Genomic DNA, 22496 nt, shown 5'->3' with positions numbered 1-22496 from the left:
AGAGCACTTTGGTCACATTTGGGGAGTAAGACAAAGCTTTCCAGAGAGAATCAGCAGCCATTTATTTGGGCAGTAGTGGTAGTGTGTGTGTAAAGGTGAGCATAAAGATCCAGAGGCCAGAGAAGAGGGTGTTGCATGTTTGAGGAACTGAAGACAGCCCAGACTGGTTGAATTGCTCATAATACAAAGATAGTGTAGAAAAAATTCAGAGACACACAGTTTCTGGGTCACACCAGCCCAGCAGGGCCAAGATTTTAAGAAGGAAAGTGCCATGTTTCATGTGTTAGAATTCTGGCTGCAGTGTGTCAAGTCAACAGAAAGACCAAGACTAAAATTTGGGAGCCCCATTAAGAGTTTTTTTGGTAATAAACTAGCAAAAATATAATGGTTGCCTGAACTAAAGGATTAGGGAGGGGTTGGGGGTAGAAAGTTGTCGAATTTTTAAGAGATATTTAAATATTGGGATTGAAACATCTCGGTGACTATTTGGAAGAGTCGAGGATAATGTCCACACTTCTGGCTGGGTCATTGGCTAGTTGGTGGTTTCATTCACCGAGGGGGATTTATGGAGAATTAAGATTTTTAAAGGAAAAGATAATGTTATATTTTAAGTGCATAAGGGGCATCCAAGTGGAAGTGACCCAACCTGTGGGCATTGGAATTTGCAGGTCTGAACCTCAGATGAAATATTTAATATGAAGTAGAGATATAGATTTGTGGTCTTTCTTCATATTTTTTTTTCTGCCTTTTAGATAGCACCACTGTTCAGGGTTTTTCCTCAAGTCATTTTGAGATTATTGTTTCTGGTACATAGATATGCTCCTTGTCTTTGATAAGCCCAATCTTAGCAGAGACAGAGAAAACATTTACTAGAACAGAGAAATGATGATAATCATGAAGGATAGTGAGAAAATAGAGAACTAGAAATTTTATGTAAGCAATACGTATTGAAGTAAAACATACAAGGAAAGGGTGGCATGAGAGAGTAGCCTGTTAAGCAGTGATAAGGTTTGGTTCTGTGTCCCCATCCAAATCTTATGTCAAACTGTGATCCCCAGTGTTGGAGGTGGGGCCTAGTGGGAGGTGACTGGATCATGGGAGTGGTTTCTAATAGGTTACCACCATCCCCCTAGTGCTGTCTCATAATAGAGTTCTCATGAGATCTGGTTGTTTGAAAGTGTTTAGCACTTCCCGCTCTCTCTCTCTCTCCTGCCAGCCAAGTGAATATGTGCTTGCTTTGTCTTCCATCATGATTGTAAGTTTCCTGAAGCCAGCTTAGAAGCAGAATCCTGTCTAACCTGCAGAACCATGAGCCAATTAAACCTCTTTTTTTTTTTTTAAATAAACTACCCAGTCTCAGGTATGACTTTATAGCAGTGTGAAAATGGGTTAATAAAGGCAGTCATTGCACACTAGAGAAGGGATAGCAGGCATTAAGAAAGAGGAAAGCAAGGAAGGAGGGAAGTTGCCGTTTAGGATCAAAACTGAAATATATCTTGAGTCTGGCAACATTTTTGGTTTAAAAAAAAATCAGCAATTTGTTTTCCCAGGGATGTATTTCCCATCTTGCCCTCCCTTAGTCCTCCTTATTTAACTAATTACATAAAACAGGGGAGTAAGGTGCCAAAGATGAGAGTAAGGAGCTCCATACCTCAGGACTGGGGGGCATGCTCCTCTGAACAGAACAAACATAAGCTCTCCTTTACAAATAAGGAATTTGCTGGTTTGACTGAAGAATAGCCACCAAGATGATAAAGCATAAATTGGTATAAACCTTGTTAGATAAGCTGTTTTATTGTTATTTTTGATCTTAGGTATAATTTCAGTCTTCCTCAAATATGGATTCTGTTTTATTGAAAAATGAGAAGAGTGTCTGAGACTGCAGAGTATCAGAAAACAAACAGTACAGGAGAGCTGCCCATTTTTGGGTGGGTCATTCATATTTAAATTTATTACAGAAAATGAAACATAAGCTTGCTTTACATCAGAATGATTCTGTGTGAATCTAAATACGCATTTTTATGCTGTATAGTGGAGCACAGTGCAAAGAACACAGATGTTCACTGGAACCAGAGGTGAATCCTGTTGTTTTGCAGGGCAGAAAACTCACAGTTCATCTCTGTGATAAGATTTTATAACTTTCTGCTTTAGACCCAGGTTCTTTATCCGTAATACAGAAAGACACAGCACAAAGTATTTTCAGCTTTGATTTACTCAAAACAATTTTAAGCAGAGAGCAAATGAAACGGGGAAGGAGATGGATATGGCTAATTAGCCATGAAGAGGCTGAGTATTCCCAAGAGATAAGTAGATATAATTCCCAATATGGGAACTGGGAATCTATGGGATAATATTATCATTAGCAGAGGTTCCCAATCTTTAGCCACAGTAATGTCTCTCTGGTTTGTACCCCTTTGTGTTGGTTATTATGAATATGTGTCTGGAGGCCAATACAATTCACAACTGATTACACAGAAATATCATTCTGAGTATTTCACATTGAATCCCATTCTGATATATGTCAGTGGAAAAGTAGGAACATGCATATAAAAACAATAGTAACTTTAAAACTTAAATAGAAATAATTTGCAAGTAAGCCCTCATTTTTCCCCCTTAAGGTACATAGAGACTAGGGAAGTGACAGGTGCTATATACTAGTTTGCTGGGAAGATTGATAACCACATGAGTCCTGGTGTACCCTGATGATACCTGGCTCAGTCATTTAAGAGTTATGGGACTTTGAGCTAGGTACTCTAAGATTCTTCATGTAGAAATATGTATGATATCACTTTCTTATAGGACTTCTAGGAAGGTGAAATTAAATTTCTTAGAATTTTTATACTAGTGAATGGTGTGTATAAGGTATTAAATAATTGTTCTCAATCATCTTTCTATACTGGGGGGGAGTATTTGCATTGTCTATGAAACCTAGTTTCCTCGACCTTGTTCTCTCCATCTTCTCCTTCTTCTCTTCCTTTTCTTCCTTTGTGGTTATAATCACCATCACCATCACTATCACCACTACCATTTACGTAAGGCCCGCTATGTGTCAGGGACTGGCCTAAGAGTTTTACATGTGTTATCTCACTTAGTCCTTCATAACATTGTGTCTTATATACCATAATTATCCTCATTTTGCAGAGGAGGAAAGTGAGGCCTCAAGTGGTTCATGTAACTTACTGGAGTTAATAGCAAAGAAGCATCTGAACTAGAACTAAACCCTGGTCTTCTGACTCCAAAGCCTGTTAGAGTAAAAATGTCAAATGATTGGCTATTTAGCTCAGAATTTCTACAACGCCTTGCAGTTTTTGATGCTGTGGGCATACGAACCTCTTTAAATCATGTGGCATTTATGTACTGTCCCAGATAAGTATGCATATACACAATTATCTGCATATAGTTTGAAGATATATATACAACCTAGGAGTCTACCCGAAGATTTTGTGCAACAAAGCAAGTCTCAGAGGGAAGAGATTATTCTCTTTATCTTGAAATCCTGGCACAGGGACTGCAGGAAAATCTATCAAACCTCAAAAGTTGATATCATAGAAGCAGAGAATAGAACAGTGCTTACCAGTGACTGGAGAGGGGAGGAAAAGGACAGGCAGAGGTTGGCCAGTGGGTACAAAGTTACTATTAGATAGAAGGAATAAGTTTTGGTGTTCTATTGCACAGTAGGGTAATGCATAAATAATAAGATATTGTATATTACAAAACAGCTAGGAGAGAGGCTCTTCGACGTTCTTACCGCAAAGAAATAACTAATGCATGAGGTGATGGATAAGCTAACTACCCTGATTTGATTATTATACAAAACATATGCACTGAAATGTCAAATTGTATCCCATAAATATGTACAATTATAATGTGTTAATTAAAAAATAATAATAATAATAATAAACAAACTTGAAGTAGCTCCACAGTACTTGCCTGAGAAGTGTTTGTGTTTGTTTTGGTTTGTTTTTTAAATACTTCTGAGACTTTATTAAGCTGCATCATCATCATCATCACCACCATTGTCAATATTTATTATGTTAAGTATTATATTTATAATGTCCCATCCTACAATTTTACATTTTTAGTGTCCTTTCCCAATTCTCCTTCAAATGAATGATTATCATAATTATAGTTTTGCCTTAGCATAAGCTTTATTAACCTCTACTACCACAAATGACTAGAAAAACACTTTCAGTTTAGATTTACCCAGACAAATGCTGGCCAATAATTTCTGGTTGCAAAGCAACCAAAACTTGAAAACAATATACTTTTATAATATAAATTAGGCATGAACAGGATTCATTGACATATATGTAGCCTGCAACATCCATACAGTGCCCGAGCTTAATGTTTTTGTTTATGACTTAAACCTCAAGGTAGGTGAGGCCAGATTCTGACCATGGTGAGACCACTATGGGAATTATTGGATGCTGTAAGGATTGGGTTCACAAAAGCCTATTAAATGCTGACCTTAAAAGAATATAATGTTGGAAAGAAAGAGTAATGTGTAATGTACACTGACAAATCTTTAGTGTGGGTCAGGCTTAAAGATATCTTAAAAACAGAAGCTTGGCTTTATTATATTTGATTGACAAGCCAAAAAGCATACAACATGTAAACAGATAAAACATAATATAATAGGGATTTTATTTCTGAAAACTGTATTTCACTAGTTCTTTATTTTACTCTAACCCAATAGCTGTGTCAACATGACCTACACTTTGTAAGTGAACTGTAAACATGACTGGTGAGTGATGAAAAGGGATGGACACAAAAATGTGTTCTATAGTACTACCTACAGATTGTCTATGGCTGGGTATGAATGACAAGTCTTCTGTTTTTCTGATCCTGTATTTAAAAGTAGATTATATCAAAGAAGATAACAGATTATAACGTATTATATTTGTGCTCATATAGGACCATGCTGAAGATAATCTTGTCTTTATGTAAATAAGTTTGGGTCTGGCATAAATACTGTGTCTTAATAGTGTCAAAGAATGGAGCTATTCAGTAATGGCTTTCTTACTCTCTGGAAAGAAAATAATACTGGTATCTCATCTGAAGTACATGCATTCTGAGTGCAGAAAAAGTGACAAAGAGTACCCATCTTTGCACATTTTATGGGGCCAGATCTGGTCACTTTCTCATTTGCTTTTGTACTCATAAAATGCAGTGGTATGTGAGTACTCACCTCCAGTGTATTAAAAAATAAGACTTTTTCACAATGTGGTTGGATTACAATTATCATGCTTCTACCATATATCTCATAAAGTTCTCCTCTCTTGAAAGATACAGAATATTTTCCTAAATAGTTTTGATATAAAATATTTCCAACTTATTTAGGAAATTTCACTGAATATATCTCTATAATTAATTTACATTATCCTTTAGTTAGGACAAAATCATATTACCTTTAATGGTCTGTTATTTTATACATCCCCTATGTGAAATAAAAAAATCATTTACTCAGGAGAGATGTTAACAAAGAGCTACAATAAATTAGAAAATTTTAAAGCAGTTTTGATAAAAGTATAATGACAGATATATACTGTCAGTTCTTATGCTGTATAAATGTTCCAAGGTCAGAAGAAAGAAAAATGTTTAGAAGTCAAGCTAACGTTTAATAAGTTTACTATTAAATATGTAACTAGATTACGCAAATAGAAAACTCTTCTAAAGAAGTGGACAAAGGAAGACCACAATTTAAAAATAAAATAATAGCAGTAGATTGTATAGGGTTGCCTTACTATAGAAACCAAGCAATTTTCAGATGAGAGATTATTAAATGCTAATAATCTTAAATTACATTGTGTTAAAATTACATATTTGATTTTTCTTTTCTTATCAAACATTGTGTAGAACTAGCATGAGCCCATTATATGTTTATAATTTTTTAGACATGTAGCAATTAATGTCAACATTCTTTCTGCCCCCAAACGAAGAATAGAAATTCAATTATTCCACGCTTGCCATTATTTAAAACCTCAAGTTTTAATATTTTCATTGTGTTGCAGGTTAAGTTGCTGGTTCATATCACAAGACTATTTGAATGGAAATGGGGTACCTGAGCAGCTGGACTCATCAAGCTGGAAATCCATGCAGTCAGCAAAACCATCACAGCGCTGGTGGGCTGGGATACAGCTGTTAGAGGAGGCACACACCAGAGCTCCATTAGAACAGCTCTTGTTGGCTGCAAAAAAAAGAATAATGATCAGGGATGCAAGCATGAATTTTTTTTGTCCCAATGAATTCTCACAACAAAATAATATAAAACAGTTTATTATATTACTCTTGATTTTTTCTAGTCTGATATTTTAGAACACAGTTCTTTTTGAAGAATATTTCAAATGGATTAACTTAAAAATTTCTGAAAGAAAAACCACATTTGCCTGAAGAATCACTTCCCAGACGTGCATTCTTAGGGACTGAATTGTGTCCTCACCTCGACGTTCATATCTTGAAACCCTAACCCGCAATAGGACTGTATTTACAGATAGCAGCTTTAAGAAGGTAACAAAGGTTATAAGAAGAGAGAGACATCAGGGATGCACTGACATACAGGAAAGGCTACGTGAAGACACAGCAAGAAGGCAGCCATCTGTAAGCCAAGGAGAGAGGCCTTAGGAGACACCAAACCTGCCTACATGTTGATCTTGGACTTTTAGCCTCCCGAAGTGGGAGAAAATAAATTCCTGTTGTTTTAGCTATCCAGTGTGTGTTATTTTCTTATGGCAGCCTGTGCTAATACATGCATTATGTAGTATTACACATATCATCAAATGCATTGCATGAAATGCAAGCAGACACTGATCTGACTTCAATAGGCAAACATTTCAATAGCATACAGATGCTATTACTCGTAAGACTTCAGTTGTTTCGAAAAGTGTCCTTATTGATGCCCATCAAGAGCACTGATGCCTGTTCAATGGCTACCTAGTCTTACAAAGCACTTTACCTTTCTGTATACAACTTGATTAATTTAATTATATCTGATTTGTCTATTAGGAAGCCCAGTTTTCAGTTCTAAAATTGTATTATCTTCTTCCTTTCTTTAGGATTACAACATCCTAGAAAGAAGAGGCTATGGTTGGCATTGGTTTTTATGTGTTAGAGTTAAATGGGTACTTCTCATTTCAGGCTGCCATCAAGTGTGAAATATGGTTCCTCTATTATCCTGCTTGCTTCAGGACCTGGAAGCCAAGAAGCCTGCGTTGCAGGCCTGATCCCTTTTCTGGTTCTCCTCTGGTTCTGGTCTGTGCCAGTGGTGATTTCATCTTGTTTCTCAGAGTGTTTAATGGTATAACTCTACTCTCTAGCACTGTGATGTGTCTGGAGCAGAGGGAACGTGTCAAAGCAAGAACCTACTGCACCATTTTGTCAGAAAGTCTGGATAGATTTCAAAAGCACTAAAAAATAATGGTATTGATCTATACTTGTTTTCTAACCCTGCTCCTCTGAGTACCAGGGTTCAGCAGAAATATGTCAAAGGCAGCAGTAGGTAGTCAGAACTGTCTTGCACTTAACCCAGGTTCAACAAGAACAGCTTTGTTTTCCTCTGATTTACTTAATGCTGTCATATACAACTTCTCATTTGAACATTTTACTCCAAACCTGCTACTAAAAGTTTAAAGAGGATTAGTCTGAAAAATTCCTTGCACATGAATAAAGACAATGAAGTTACAACCTTTTCAAGGTAAATTACTTAAATGACCCAAGAATAAATGTCCCCATATATGGTTCTTATACAGATATTGCCAGTTCTTTCATAAATTATTGTTTTCTTCAAGTATAATTATGGGTTGGAACAAATAATTTATTTTACTTATCATAGGTAATCGACACAATTAATTTTGAAAACGGCCCATTAAAATATATTTTAAAGTTGGACATAAAAAATAGTGTTTTTAAGAATATGTGTCTTCATTGACTGAAAATGCTGACTCTGAAAAATTTAGGCAATACTCTTTATTGAGCAATTCTTCCTAAGGTGCTAGAATATCAATTCACCCCCAAAAATATTGAGCTTCCACCACATGTAACACAGTGTCTCAGAACTGAGAATGTAGAGTTCAGGGGAGAAATTTAAAAATGAACGACCAGAATCATACATGGTGATGACAAGAGAGCAACAATATAGGAGTGATAAACAGCTTAAAATAATAAGAAAAGAAATTCCATAAGGTCAAACTTAGTAGGCAAAGCATTGTTGTAGATAAGAATTTATAAAAACGAAAATTCCTTTAGCATATGGAGATCTATAAAGACTGAAGGTTAAGACCAGAATATTGAAATACATTTTAAATTTTAATATTTCTAGAGAAAAGCCATATAGTAAAGTAGGAATAAAGTCTACAGATGGAAAATCAATGTTTTCTATTGGTTCAGTGAGTACAGCAGGTCGCTTTTGAGTAGGGAGGTTGGATAAGGAAGTAGCATAGATAAACCAAAAAAAAAAAAAAAAAAAAGAAAGAAAGAAAAACAAAGCTGGTCCAGGCGCAGTGGCTCACGCCTGTAATCCCAGCAGTTTGGAATGCCGAGGTGGGCAGATCACATGAGGTCAGGAGTTTGAGACCAGCCTGGCCAACACGGTGAAACCCCTTCTCTACTAACATAATAATAATAATAAAATTAAATTAAATAAACATAGCCAGGATTGGTGGCTCATGCCTGCAGTCCCAGCTACTTGGGAGGCTGAGGAAGGAGAATCACTTGAACCTGGGAGGTGGAGGTTGCAGTGAGCCAAGATCGTGCCACTGCACTCCAGCCAGGGAACAGCACAAGATTCTGTAAAAAAAAAAAAAAAAAAAAAAAAATCTGTAATCAAATGGTAGAAATTGTCTAGGGTTTCAGGAGAAGACTGATTTTCAGCTTTCCCAAACGTTTAAATCATTTTAGGATATACATAGCCAAGATAAATTACATTGCAGACCAAGTAAACTAGGAAATAACAATCTTCAAACTCTTATAAGATAAACTCTTGAAGCAAAATCTTAAAGATAATGTTTATTAAAAATGAAGAAGTATGTACAGGTATATCTCAGCAATATGGCAGGCTCAGTTCCAGATAACCATAATAAAGCTAATGTTGCATTAATGCAAGTCACATAAAATTGTTTTGTTTCCCAGTGCATATAAATGTTATGTCTACACTATACCTTAGTCAATTAAATGTGCAACAGCCTCATGCCTAAAAAAATAATAACTAGAAAATATTTAGTTTTTAGTTAAGCCAGGCATTGACTTCTCTCTAGCTGTGGAAGTCCTACGTGGCATCTTCTTCCAATAGAAGGCGCTTTCATCGACACTGAAAATCCGTTGTTCAGTGTAGCCACCTTCATCAATGATTTTAGCTAGATCTAGATAACTTGGTACAGCTTCTCCATCTCAGCATTTGCTGATTCATCCTGTACTTTCATGTTATGGTGATGGCTTCTTTCCTTCAACTTCATAAACCAACTTCTGCTATCTTCCAGCTTTTCTTCCAAAGCTTCCTCACCTCTCTCAGACTTCATAGAATTAAAGATAGTTAGAACTTTGCGCTAGATTAGGCTGGAGCAGAGGGAATGTGTCAAATAATGAACCCATTGCACCATTTTGTCAGAAAGTCTGGAAAGATTTCAAAAGCACTAAATAATAGTGGTATCAATCTATTCTTGTCTTCTAACCCTGATCCTCTGAGTTCCAGGATTCAGCAGACATATGTCAAAACTTTCTCCATATCCACAATAAGGCTGTTTTGCTTTCCTATCATTTGTGTATTCACTGGAGTAGTGTTTTAATTGCCTTCAAGTATTTTTCCTGCACATTCACAACTTGGCTGTTTAGAGCAAGAGGCCCAGCTTTCAGCCTATCTTGGTGTTCAACATGCTTTCCTCATTAATAGTCATTTCCAGCTTTTGATTTAAAGTGCGAGATCTGCATTTCCTCCTTTCACTTAAATACTTAGAAGCTATTGTAGTCGGCCAAACTGCAATATTGTTCAGCCTCAGGGAATTGGGAGACCCAAGGAGAGGAAAAGACAAATGGGGGAATGACTGATTGGTGGAGCAGTCAGAACATACACAACTTTATCAATTAAATTTACCATCTTATATGGGCATGGTTCATGGCACCGCAGAACAATTACAATAGAAACATCAAAGATCACTGATCACAGATCACCATAGCAGATATAATAGTCATGAAGAAGTTTGAAATATTGTGAGAATCATTAAAATGGGATACAGACACGAAATGAGCATATACTGTTAGAAAATATGAACCCAAAAAAGGGCCCGCATTGCCAAGACAATCCTAAGCCAAAACAACAAAGCTGGAGGCATCATGCTAGCGGACTTCAAACTATACTACAAGGCTATAGTAACCAAAACAGCATAGTACTGGTACCAAAACAGAGATATAGACCAATGGAACAGAACAGAGCCCTCAGAAATAATACCACACATCTACAACCATCTGATCTTTGACAAACCTGACAAAAACAAGAAATGGGGAAAGGAGTCCCTATTTAATAAATGGTGCTGGGAAAACTGGCTAGCCATATGTAGAAAGCTGAAACTGGATCCCTTCCTTACACCTTACACAAAAATTAATTCAAGATGGATTAAAGACTTAAACATTAAACCTAAAACCATAAAAACCCTAGAAGAAAACCTAGGCAATACCATTCAGGACATAGGCCTGGGCAAGGACTTCATGTCTAAAACACCAAAAGCAATGGCAACAAAAGCCAAAATTGACAAATGGGATCTAATTAAACTCAAGAGCTTCTGCAAAGCAAAAGGAATTACTATCAGAGTGAACAGGCAGCCTACAGAATGGGAGAAAAGTTTTGCAATCTACTCATCTGACAAAAGGCTAATATCCAGAATTTACAAAGAACTCAAACAAATTTACAAGAAAAAAGACAAACAACCCCATCGACAAGTGGGCGAAGGATATGAACAGACACTTCGCAAAAGAAGACATTTATGCAGCCAACAGACACATGAAAAAATGCTCATCATCACTGGCCATCAGAGAAATGCAAATCAAAACCACAATGAGATACCATCTCACACCAGTTAGAATGGCAATCATTAAAAAGTCAGGAAGCAACAGGTGCTGGAGAGGATGTGGAGAAATAGGAACACTTTTACACTGTTGGTGGGACTGTAAACTAGTTCAGCCATTGTGGAAGACAGTGTGGTGATTCCTCAAGGATCTAGAACTAGAAATACCATTTGACCCAGCCATCCCATTACTGGGTATATACCCAAAGGATTATAAATCATGCTGCTATAAAGACACATGCACATGTATGTTTATTGTGGCACTATTCACAATAGCAAAGACCTGGAACCAACCCAAATGTCTGTCAATGATAGATGGGATTAAGGAAATGTGACACATATACACCATGGAACACTATGCAGCCATAAAAAATGATGAGTTCATGTCCTTTGTAGGGACATGGATGAAGCTGGAAACCATCATTCTCAGCAAACTATCGCAAGGACAAAAAAACAAACACCGCGTGTTCTCACTCATAGGTGGGAATTGAACAATGAGAACACTTGGACACAGCAAGGGGAACATCACACACCAGGGCCTGTCATGGGGTGGGGGGAGCGGGGAGGGATAGCATTAGGAGATATACCTAATGTAAATGACGAGCTAATGGGTGCAGCATACCAACATGGCACATGTATACATATGTAACAAACCTGCACGTTGTGCACATGCACCCTAGAACTTAAAGTATTAAAAAAAAAAAAAAAAAGACTATGCTACCTGCAAAGACGGACCAAAAAAAAAAAAAAAGAAAATTGGCACTGATAGACCTGCAGGATGCAAGGATGAAGACCTCCAATTTGTAAAAAATGCAACATCTGTGAAGCGCAATAAAGCAATACACAATAAAACAAGGTATGCCTGTTTTATTTATTTTATTTTGTATGCACACAAAAATATGTGTGTATATATGTATCTATGATATATATGTGTGTACATATATACACACATATTTTTTGTGTGCATACATATTTTTCTCATTATTTTTCATTGCAAAAAGCTGAGAGATCATATAAGATCATAGTTTCAAGGTTTTAAACAATATAACATATTAACATTTTTATACAAATATGGCAGATACTACTCATCTTCTTGAAAACATATACTTTGAACCCTTCCTCTACTGGAGATAGGAATTTATCCATATTTCTTCTTCCAATTTCTAATGTGACTGGTAACTTATTTTCAAGTTGACTGTATAATAAAGAGCTCTAATTTATAAGTGTTATAAGTTCACAACTTTGGCACAAATACAGTTGAAACACACTAAAAAATCAGAAAATAAATGGTTTCAATATAAAAAGCTTTACTTTTTTCTTAGAAAGTTAACCGCTTAGATAGTTAAAAACTGACTTTGGCTTTACGAAATTTGTAAACAAAAATATTAGCTTCTGTTGCATTTTAAATAGCATTGTTATATTTAATATTTATAAATTTTCTTTTAAGAGTAGGTAGCAAATAAATTATGAATGCATCTAATATTTATTGGCATCCATAAAGCAAATAACATTGTACTGAATATAGGAAAATAATCTGAGCCATTTACTTTCTATTGTTCCTTCTTTATTAATATATGTACAACATAGAATAATTCCAAAATTAAGCCAAAAAATTCACACATAAAATTCATGGAAAACTTAGATTTCAAAATGTTTCCATGAATAATATCTATTTTTTGGTACATTCTCTTTCAGATATTATATTTTAATATCTATAAAATATTTATTTGGCTGAGCACAGTGGCTCATACCTGTAAGCCCAAAACTTTGGGAGACCAAGGCGGCAGGATCATTTGAACCCAGAAGCTTTAAACCAGCCTGAGCCACCTAGCAAGACCCTACCTCTACAAATTTTGTTTTAAAAAATTAGCCAGACTTGGTGGAGCATGCCTGTGCTGCTTGGGAGACTAAGGTGGGGGGATTGCTTGAGCCTGGCAGGGCAAGGCTGCAGTGATTTACAACTGTGCCACTGCACTCCAACCTGGGCAAAAGAGTGAGACTCTGCCTCAAAAACAAACAAACAAACAAACAAAAATAGTTATTTCATCTATCATCCTAGAAATTGGTATTCTTTCTTAACAAAATAGGCTAAGTAACACAGGGCATTTTGTGCCACATAGCTCATTCACTCAGGTTGATGATACTTTAAACAATTCACGAATAGTTCATTGGCGCTACTTCCTGAAAGCAAAATTTCTTAATAGATTATAGTTGCTGCATGGAAAATATATTCGAATGTAAAGTATGTAAGACTATGGATGTATACCCATTTTCTACTAAAATAAAATTTATACGCAGCAGGTCAATATTTCTAATGGTAGAGAAACTATGGTCTTGGGCTATGAGAATGAAGGCTACAAGCCCTTCAGGGCACACACACCTAACATACAGCAGGATGGATATTTATTTTATTCTTGATTTCAATTCAACCAGTACTCTTATTAAAATACCTTAGCAGTTTAAATAATTTTCAATGAAACTATAAGATAATTTAATGGGGAAAGGATAATAATTTATTGTGTGTATTATGCACTTTACCATATTGATTTCACTTACTCCTCCAATATCTCCCTGAAACAGATGAATTACCATGATTTTTAATGTCAAAAAAACTGAGGAACACTGTTGTAAGAAATGAAGCTTGTAAATGCAGAGGAAAAATCTTTACACTGTTGTTCAAAATCACTATCAGCTGTTGGGATCATAGCTTTCATATTTAAAGGCCAATAGCAAAAATATTGATGATAAGGTTTGATCTACAAGTCTTAAGAACATGGCCCTTTCTAAATCACCAGAAGTGGCCTGCACTTCACAGGACACCTCCACTGCTACTGGAAAGGAGGTAAACTACCCACTTCTTCCCTTTGTTTTTCACAGTTGTTCTGTCACTGATGGATAGTTTCCATGTACTTCTGATCTATTCTCCACTTTCTCTCCCCATCTGGGACCTGGAAGGCTGGATGATAAGGATACATTAATAAGCCTTTTAATCTTCTGGTGTGTGATTGGATTTGGCCAATGGGTATCACCACCAGCAGATTAATACAGAGCGAAGAGACTCTTTGACATCAGCATGGACTAACTGCTTCCCTTAACTAAACATCATGCCTCTTACCAAGTACTCCCTTCTCACTCTAGGCTCACGCAACTGAACCTCCTCTCACACTCTTTGGTCTATAGGTGATAAAAAACCCCCACTCTTACTATCCCTTATGGCTTTGCTATGCATACTATTTCTCTAATAAACAATCCCCTTATTAATATTTTTTCAACTTATGCGATATCAATAACTATTTCTTGCCAGGATATTGACTGACACAACAGCTGATGAAATCTTGAAACCCTCCTGGTGAAGAGAAGATGGCTATCAGAGGAATATCAGTGAAAAGAGTGTTTCTAGTTTTGTGATGTTCTTCCATATAATTAACCATGCTTCTTTTTTCTTTTTCTTTTTTTTTTTTATGAAAAGGGGATATGTTTGATAAAAACTATATTGCTTCAGTCCATGAAAAATTAACGCTTCCAATGGAAAGACAATATTCAATATGAAGTGTTCTTAAATGTTGAACTCACAGGTTTATCTAAACACTTCTAATGCTAGAAAAATTATTTCTGCAAAAATAAAGGCCTGTAAATATCAATTATTATTGATTTCCCTGTCTAAAATTGTAAACATCTCCAAATCCTTAGTCCTACAACATTTAAACATGAGAAAGCCACTGAAAACAAAGAAACCAATTCTTTTTTCCTGCATTCCACTCCAATTACAACTTCTTGAAAGAGTTATCTACAATTGATTTCCCTCTTTGACATTTCCCATTTGCTCTTAAAAAAGAGTGGCTTCAGAATTCTGCCCTCCCACTCCATAAAAAGTTCTCTCTCCAAAATCACCAAAACCCACTTTTTTGGCTTTTTCCAATTTATATTTTTTAGGCCCTCTCTTATTTGATCTCTCAGAAACATTTCGACCTGTGAATATTTTGATACTAAAGGATTTTTGCCTTTAAGATCCTCAGTCTCTTCTGACCCCGCTATGTCTAGGACCACATCTTCTCAGTGTCTTCAATGTCTGCTTTTTCTAAATGGTCTTTTAGCTGTTCCTTCAGGTTCTGCCTGCCACTTTATCTCTGTCCTCTCTCTTTGATCTCATCTACACCCACAGCTTCAATAATCATATGCTGATGGCCATGTATCCTTATATTATTTTAGCTATCTCCTGAGCTTTATATATACACACTTCCAAACACATTCTGAACCTTTTCATGTGCATGGGTCACAGGTATCACAAATACAACACATCTAAAAATGAAGCCATATCTTCCCCCAACATGTTCTTCTCCTCTTATTTTCCCTAGCTCAAGCAATGGCACATGAGCTGACCTGATGTCCAAATTAGAAACCTGGAAGTCCTTCTTTTTTTTTTTTTTAATTAAAAAAACCACTCAGACTGCATTCTCTCCCTTTTACTTTCTGGAAGGAAGAGAAGGACATAATCAATGGCAAATGGTAGTTGGAACAAAGCAAGACCAAGAGCCAGCTTCATGCTCAGGAGAGAAGGCTGTGCCTCTTCCTTGTGCTTCTGGTGCCCTACTACATGTTCAGAAAAACTTCTCTAGTGGCAAACTACAGACATGATCCCTGAAAGCATAGTCTTGGAAGTCACTGTTGATTCCTTTCTCTTCCTCATCACCTGACCATCCCTTAAGTCTATTAATAATATTTACCTTACACTGTTACCTAATCAATTGCTTTGTACTCGAACTGTGACATCTCCTAACCATTCCCTCTTCGTCACTCCAATCCATCTCATATCCAACTTAAGTGCAATTATATAGCATTGGCATGGTGGCAGGGTGGTGAGGATTCTGCAAGATCTGGGTCCTGCTTCTGTCTACAGGATTCTTTCTACATTTCCAACCACAGGCTCTTCTCTAGCAACACAAAATATGCTTCACTCTAACGACTTGTTCTCTGCTCCTGGAACAATCTTCACTTCACTTGAATCCAGATCTCTGCTTTATTCGTCCAATGACTATTTGTCTTTCCAAGTTTGGCTGTGTAATCACTCTTCTTGTGAAAATGTAAAGACTCCCTAGCACCATAGAGAGTTCCCTATGTGCCTTCTAACACAAGGTGCTTGTCTCTGTCACAGGATTGATCATATAGTATTCCTCACTTTCATTGACTAGCCTCCTTCACTAATGTATAGCACATCTTCAGCCTGAGCTCTGACAGTGTCATATCCATCTGTCTCATCGATGTGTAACATAATATGTGGCATCAGTTAGGATCTTAATGAGGTTTGTGAATAAATGAATGAATGAATGTGAGTTTACAAAATGACATTCTAAACCAATAGGGAAGCCCCCAAAGACTGTTATATCTTCAAACGTTTGGTGAATTGTGGCCACTGAATTCTCTTATTCTATAATTTTGCTCTAGAATTTTGTTCCCAGTCTATTCCTAACATGGGCTTATTTCCCTTTTGGAACAGAACTTCACAGGACTAGGCAAACTCCAATTTTCCAATGAATGCCTAGCATTAAAAGGACACAGTACTTTCCTAAGCTTCTCTTTAAATAGCAGTCTTATTTGAAGCCAAATATCATATGGCTATATTGAACTTAATATGATTTCTATCAGCCAAATTACATTACAGCTCTGATGGGAACAGGGATAAGTAATTTGGCAGGCTTTCTCTTTTCTATTCACCTCCATTTGCTTACCTTTTTTCTAAGAAAAGATTATAAGACCTGACAGGTTGGCTTTATCTCAGAGAGAATATATAGGTAGGAAATAACAGGGAGTTGGAAAACCAATTTGTTAGCCCGAACCAGGAGAAGAGTTTCACTGATTTAAGGCTAAAGCCTTTAAACATCCCAAGGCCATCTGTCTTTCCTTTCATTCATCTTTACTCCTCTTCCAATTGTTCCAGATTTCTAGAGGTCCCATATTACACAGGACCCTAAAATAGCCCTTGCTTTCTTCCTTCCATCTTTCCATCATTCCTTCCTTCCTTCCTTCTCTCTGTCCCTCCCTGCCTCCCTCCCTCCCCCATTTCCTCCTTTCCTCCCTTCCTCCCTTCCCCTCTTCTTTCCTTCTCTCTTTCTCTTTCTTTCGTTCTTTTCTTTTCTTTTCTTTTCTTTTTTTTTTTTTGAGACAGAGTCTCACTTTGTCACCCAGGCTGGGGTGCAGTGGTCCAGTAGCACAATCATAGTTCACTGCAGCCTCAAACTCCTGTGCCCAAGCAATCCTTCCACCTCAGCCTCCAGAGTAGCTGGAACTACAGTCATGCGCCACCAAACCTGGTTACCACTATTGCTATTTTTGTATAGATGGGGTCTCACTATGTTGCCCAGGCTGGCTTAAACTCCTGGGCCCAAGGGATCCTCCCACCTCAGTGCTGGGAGGACAGGCCTTTCAAAGGCCACTTTCAAAGTGCTGGGATAATAGGCCTGAGCCACTGCACCCAGCCTCATTCAATGTTCCCCTCTTCTAGTTACATTTCAAAGTGCCTTTTACTATTCCAAAAAGTATAATCATTAACATGTAGTTTATGGACTACTAGCACTGCAGCACTCATCCAAAAATACAATATGGTATAAAAAAATATAAAATATAAAATAAGTAAGGAAGCAAACAAATAACTAAATAAAATGTTAGGGGCATTTGGACACCACCATGATTATGTACTCACTTTAAGATGTGTGTAATTACTTCTTACCTAACATTTTTCCTTCCCTACCTGACACTGGCTAATTACACTAAAAATAAAAGGTACTGAATATACAGCTTGGAATTTTACATGCATTTGCTCAAATCATCACAGCCTTGTAAGTTAGGTATTATTGAATTCAATACCTGGATGACAAAATGAAATTGGCAGCACTCAAATAACTTCCGCCAAGACTGCACACATAGTAAGTAACAGGGATGAAATGCAAACCCACATCTCTAGGATGTATTATCCCATGAACTCTTAATGACATGACATTTACTCAGGTAATTATCCAGATCCAACCCTTAACTATATATATCCATTAAAATCAATATTTGTCACTTGATCAAAAAGGAAATCTCTATCAATATGCCCTTTACTTGAGCCATTTTCATGAATCTTTATGGTAGGAAGAAATTCTAACTGAACTTCTTCAAACCACTCCCATAAACACATGTTAATAAGAACACATAACGGCATCTCCCACATAAATGACTCAGATATAAATGGAAAAGGAAAAAGACAGGTTTAACAAAAATTAGCATGACCACAAACGGGTTGTTGCTAGAAACACTAAGCAAAGGACAGATGCCTTGTTTTGCAATATAACACAGAAAGCTGTGTTATTAACGATACAATCACAGTAAGGCTCCAGAGAACTTCATTTTATCTGTCGAGCTTTCTTTCTTATTTTAAAACAGCATTCCTTCCCTGACACACTGAGTTAGTGAAAATAACTCACAGCAGATGAGCTCATCTTCATTAAAGTGGCAGTCGGGCACTCCATCGCATAGCAGGAGGGAAGGGATACATTCGTCTGTAGAGCACGAGAACTCCATGTTACTGCAGAGTGGAGGGGTGGGGCTGAGAGGACAATCCATTTCATCAGATCCGTCTATGCAGTCTTCATGTCCGTCACATTTCCCTGAGAGAGGGACACAATGGAGTGTGTAGATACAAGAAAACTGATCAGCTTCACAGGGTGATGGCTGCACTGGGACAGGACCTAAAAAAGAGAGCAAGTCAAGTCATTTTGGCATTAGGGAGTTTCCCTCCATCCAGTGTTGGGACATTACAGGTTGCATTTCTTATTGTATAGAATGAATTTTGTTAATTGAAGTAAATTAATTTCCAATTAGGATTAATATGAAGCCTACAAACCTGATTCAAGAATATGCCTTATCATAATGTCAGGAACATAAAAAATTATTTTAATTTCAATAATTTGGGGGGAACAGGTGGTTTTTGGTTACATCGATAAGTTATTTAGTGGTGATTTCTGAGATTTTTGTGCACCCATCACCTGAGCAGTGTACACTGTACCCGATATATAGTCTTTTATCTCTCACCACACGCCCAATCTTTCCCCTTGAGTCCCCGCAGTCCATTATATCATTATTATGCCTTTGCATCCTCACAGCTTAGCTCCCACTTATACATGAGAACATACAATATTTAGTTTTCCATTCCTGGTTTACTTCATTTAGAATAATGGCCTCCAGCTCCATCCTAGTTGCTGCAAAAGACATTTTCTCATTCCTTTTTATGGCTGAGCAGTGCTCCATGATGTATATATACCACATTTTCTTTAACAACTTATTGATTGATGGGCATTTGGGTTGGTTCCATATCTTTGCAACTGTGAATTGTGCTGCTATAAACATGCATAAGGATGTGTCTTTTTCATATAATGACTTTTCTGGGGTATAAATACCCAGTAGTGAGATTGCTGGATCAAATGGTAGTTCAACTTTCAGTTCTTTAAGGCAGCTCCATACTATTTTCCATAGTGGCTGTACTAATTTACATTCCCACCAGCAGTATAAAAGTGTTCCCTTTTCACCACATCCGCACCAACTTCTACTGTTTTTTTACTTTTAATTATGGCCATTCTTACAGGTACAATATTTTTTAAAAGGCATCATTGACATGAAAACTGACACCTTCAAATTAAAGAAGAAATTTTGATTTCTATGCCTTCAATTGGATTATTAAATCAGATTGTGCTCGAGTGTAAAGATACTTTCATGCAGTAAATTAAAAACTTTGGAAAGATGCACTCACAATTTTAGAATTTAAGGGAACTGTTACAATATCAGATATCATTTATTTACTGTCTCATAGAGGCCTCCACCCAGGGAATTTGGCTCTTGAGACCCTGGCCACAGTTGGGCCACAGAAATAGAGATCTGCTATGGTTTTGTCACACTGCACTCTGTCCTTGAATCTTGGTTACAGGTCAAAGGCCATGTGCTGTCATATCCAAAGCTAGATAAAATCACAGTGTAATCTAAGATGTTGCATTAGGAATCCTGAAGATAACCTGCTTCAAACCCAACCAACTCATTTTACAAATGAAGGCACTGAAGCCCACAAATTTTAAATATCCAAAGACTCAATGCTAGTGTAATAAACTTTTGTTACATGAAACTTTTCTGCAGCAAAGGTTTGAGTCTACATTAAGTCAAACTTAAAGCAGAGGCTGACTGTTGAGTGTTGACTATCTCATGTTTCTAAAGGTCAGAGAATGTATGTGAATATATAGAACTGCACTAATTGGTGATTAGTGGGATGCTTCTTACACTTTGTATTGTCTCTGTGCTAGTTAATGAGGGACTCATCAATATATTAAGGGAAAATATAGAGCCAGGTAGCAATGGAGGCCAGTTCAGGAATGGTTTGTTTTCTTGACATTTTAAACTATTTTTATTTATGGGTTGTATGAGAATAATTTGTATTATATGTAAAGATGTTATAGCAAATTCATTTAAAAAATGAGATTTGAAAGTCCCTCTTCCTCCTCACTAAACCAATAGCAAAGATGTATCTAGAAGGTATTTAGACTCTGACCCTATGACCAAAGCCATGTATCTGAGATATATGTGGCTGTGCTTAGGGAGCCTATGTTTGTGGAAATCAGTATATTTAAGTAGGAGAGAGATAAATGTATGACTTGGCGACATCGCTATCATGTTTTAATCTAACTGCCTGAGATCACAGCAGCATATAAAATTGCAGTGTTCCAATGTGCAAATTATAAATTCGAACTCTGAAAGCAAATTGGATTTAAATCTTTATACTTTTATATATAGCTCTTCTGGTACTGGACCATGGTCAAATAAATAGTTTCTCTGCAATCTTTCCATAAGATTAATCTCACACTTAAAGGACAGAAATTCTTCGTTTTTTTAAAGTATTTTATGCATAAAACTTTCATCTTTATGAGCTCACCAAAGGTTGAAAAGATTCAGCAAATTCTTTGCATATAACAAGAATCTACAACCAACTTTAGTAATATATCTATGACTTAGCTAAGTATTAACATTTTCTTTTTAAAAAATGAGGAAAATAATGTCCTCTATTCAAAAACAAAGACTTTATGTTTCCCAGTTCCTGTTCAGAATGGTGTGTGTGTGTGTGTGTGTGTGTGTGTGTGTGTCTTTATATTTTTCCTTATAGTGGATATGCAAAAATAAAATTTTCTCCTTTTGGAGGCAGGCATTGAATTAAATGCAGAAATATTTTTTATTGAATGGTACTCAGAACTCACTTGTTCTAGGCCCTTCTTTTCAAGGACGCCATTGGGCTTGTCCTGCATAAAATAGATACTGGCTTGTACTGCCCAGCTTTCTCCATCCACATCAAGGTGTCCATTCCCCCAGCTGCTGGGAGGTTGCCAGATGACAGCTCGTGGTTGAGTCAGGCCCCAGGAATTGCCCTCCAGAGTTACACCTCCTCCTGGGAACAGCTCCATTCATTGACCGGTGAGTTGGAGATAAGATGGCCCAGGCCCTATGCCTCAATGTAGGGCATCTACGAAGAGCCATTGCAGCTCCAGAGCTCCCCGTGGTATCGGCTGAGCCTCTTATTGCACCTGCATCACAGCTAAACCCCACCTGCCACCAGGCAGATGCCCAGTTCTGTTTCCTCCCCTCCTTTGCAGGGATGTTCCTGAGAGAATTTCTAAGAAATCTCTGATTTGGAGTCTGCCTTAAAGTCAGCTTTCAAGGAAACCTGACTTATAACACTCTCCACACATAAAAATGAATCTAGTTTAAACTAAATCTCCTCTAAATTGCCCCTCAAATTTTCTAATGAAATATTTCTGATGTAGGGAGAAAATGACTTTGCTTCCCACAGAGAGTCTAGGTAGTCTGTTAGTCAAAAGGCAGTCCTTCATTCACTTCATGTTTCTTTTGTCTCTTGTTTTAACCTAATGAAAATTCCGTATTCTACTATAAATCCATACTTTTTTGATATAAGTGGTTTCCTTTAGGTGATCAAATAAAACTAATACTCCTGGAAGATATACTATCTTTATCTTTTGACTTGGATGCACTTTGCCACATACATGCTTCAAGAAGTGTGGCTGGATGGGCATGGTGGCTCACGCCTGTAATCCCAACAGTTTGGGAGGCTGAGGTGGGCAGATCATCTGAGGTCAGGAGTTCGAGACCAGCCTGGCCAACACGGTGAATCCCCCCGTCTCTTCTAAAAATACAAAAAGTAACCTGCATGGTGGCACACGCCTGTAATCCCAGCAACTCAGGAGGCTAAGGCAAGAGAATCACTTGAACCGAGGAGGCGAAGGTTGCAGTGAGCCAAGATAGTGCAACTGCACTCCAGCCTGGACAACAAGAGCAAAACTTCATCAAAAAAAAAAAAAAAAAAAAAAAAAAAAAAAAAAAAAAAAAAAACTAAAATAAAGGGAAGGAAGGAAGGAAAGAAAG

At 37.0% G+C, this 22496-nt stretch overlaps 1 protein-coding gene and 1 non-coding gene across 2 annotated transcripts in view; both read right to left on the bottom strand.

Annotated features, from left to right (window-relative positions):
* The window catches only part of MALRD1 (MAM and LDL receptor class A domain containing 1), a 679682-nt gene that overhangs the window by 122125 nt on the left and 535061 nt on the right, over positions 1-22496 (bottom strand). Inside the window, exons 34-35 of the mRNA XM_054503207.1 lie at positions 18509-18772; positions 6062-6187 (exon numbers count right to left, since the gene is read on the bottom strand). Of these exons, the coding sequence (XP_054359182.1) occupies positions 6062-6187; positions 18509-18772 (390 nt within the window). The remainder of the gene's footprint in view (positions 1-6061; positions 6188-18508; positions 18773-22496) is intronic.
* Positions 15486-15702, bottom strand: LOC129007049 (small nucleolar RNA U3). Its single transcript, XR_008492219.1, has one exon. It is a non-coding gene; the product is annotated as a small nucleolar RNA U3 (small nucleolar RNA).

This window comes from Pongo pygmaeus, chromosome 8, assembly GCF_028885625.2.
Source record: "Pongo pygmaeus isolate AG05252 chromosome 8, NHGRI_mPonPyg2-v2.0_pri, whole genome shotgun sequence".
In the NCBI taxonomy this organism is placed as follows: Eukaryota; Metazoa; Chordata; class Mammalia; order Primates; family Hominidae; genus Pongo; species Pongo pygmaeus.
This window is presented reverse-complemented; position numbering and strand designations above follow the sequence as displayed.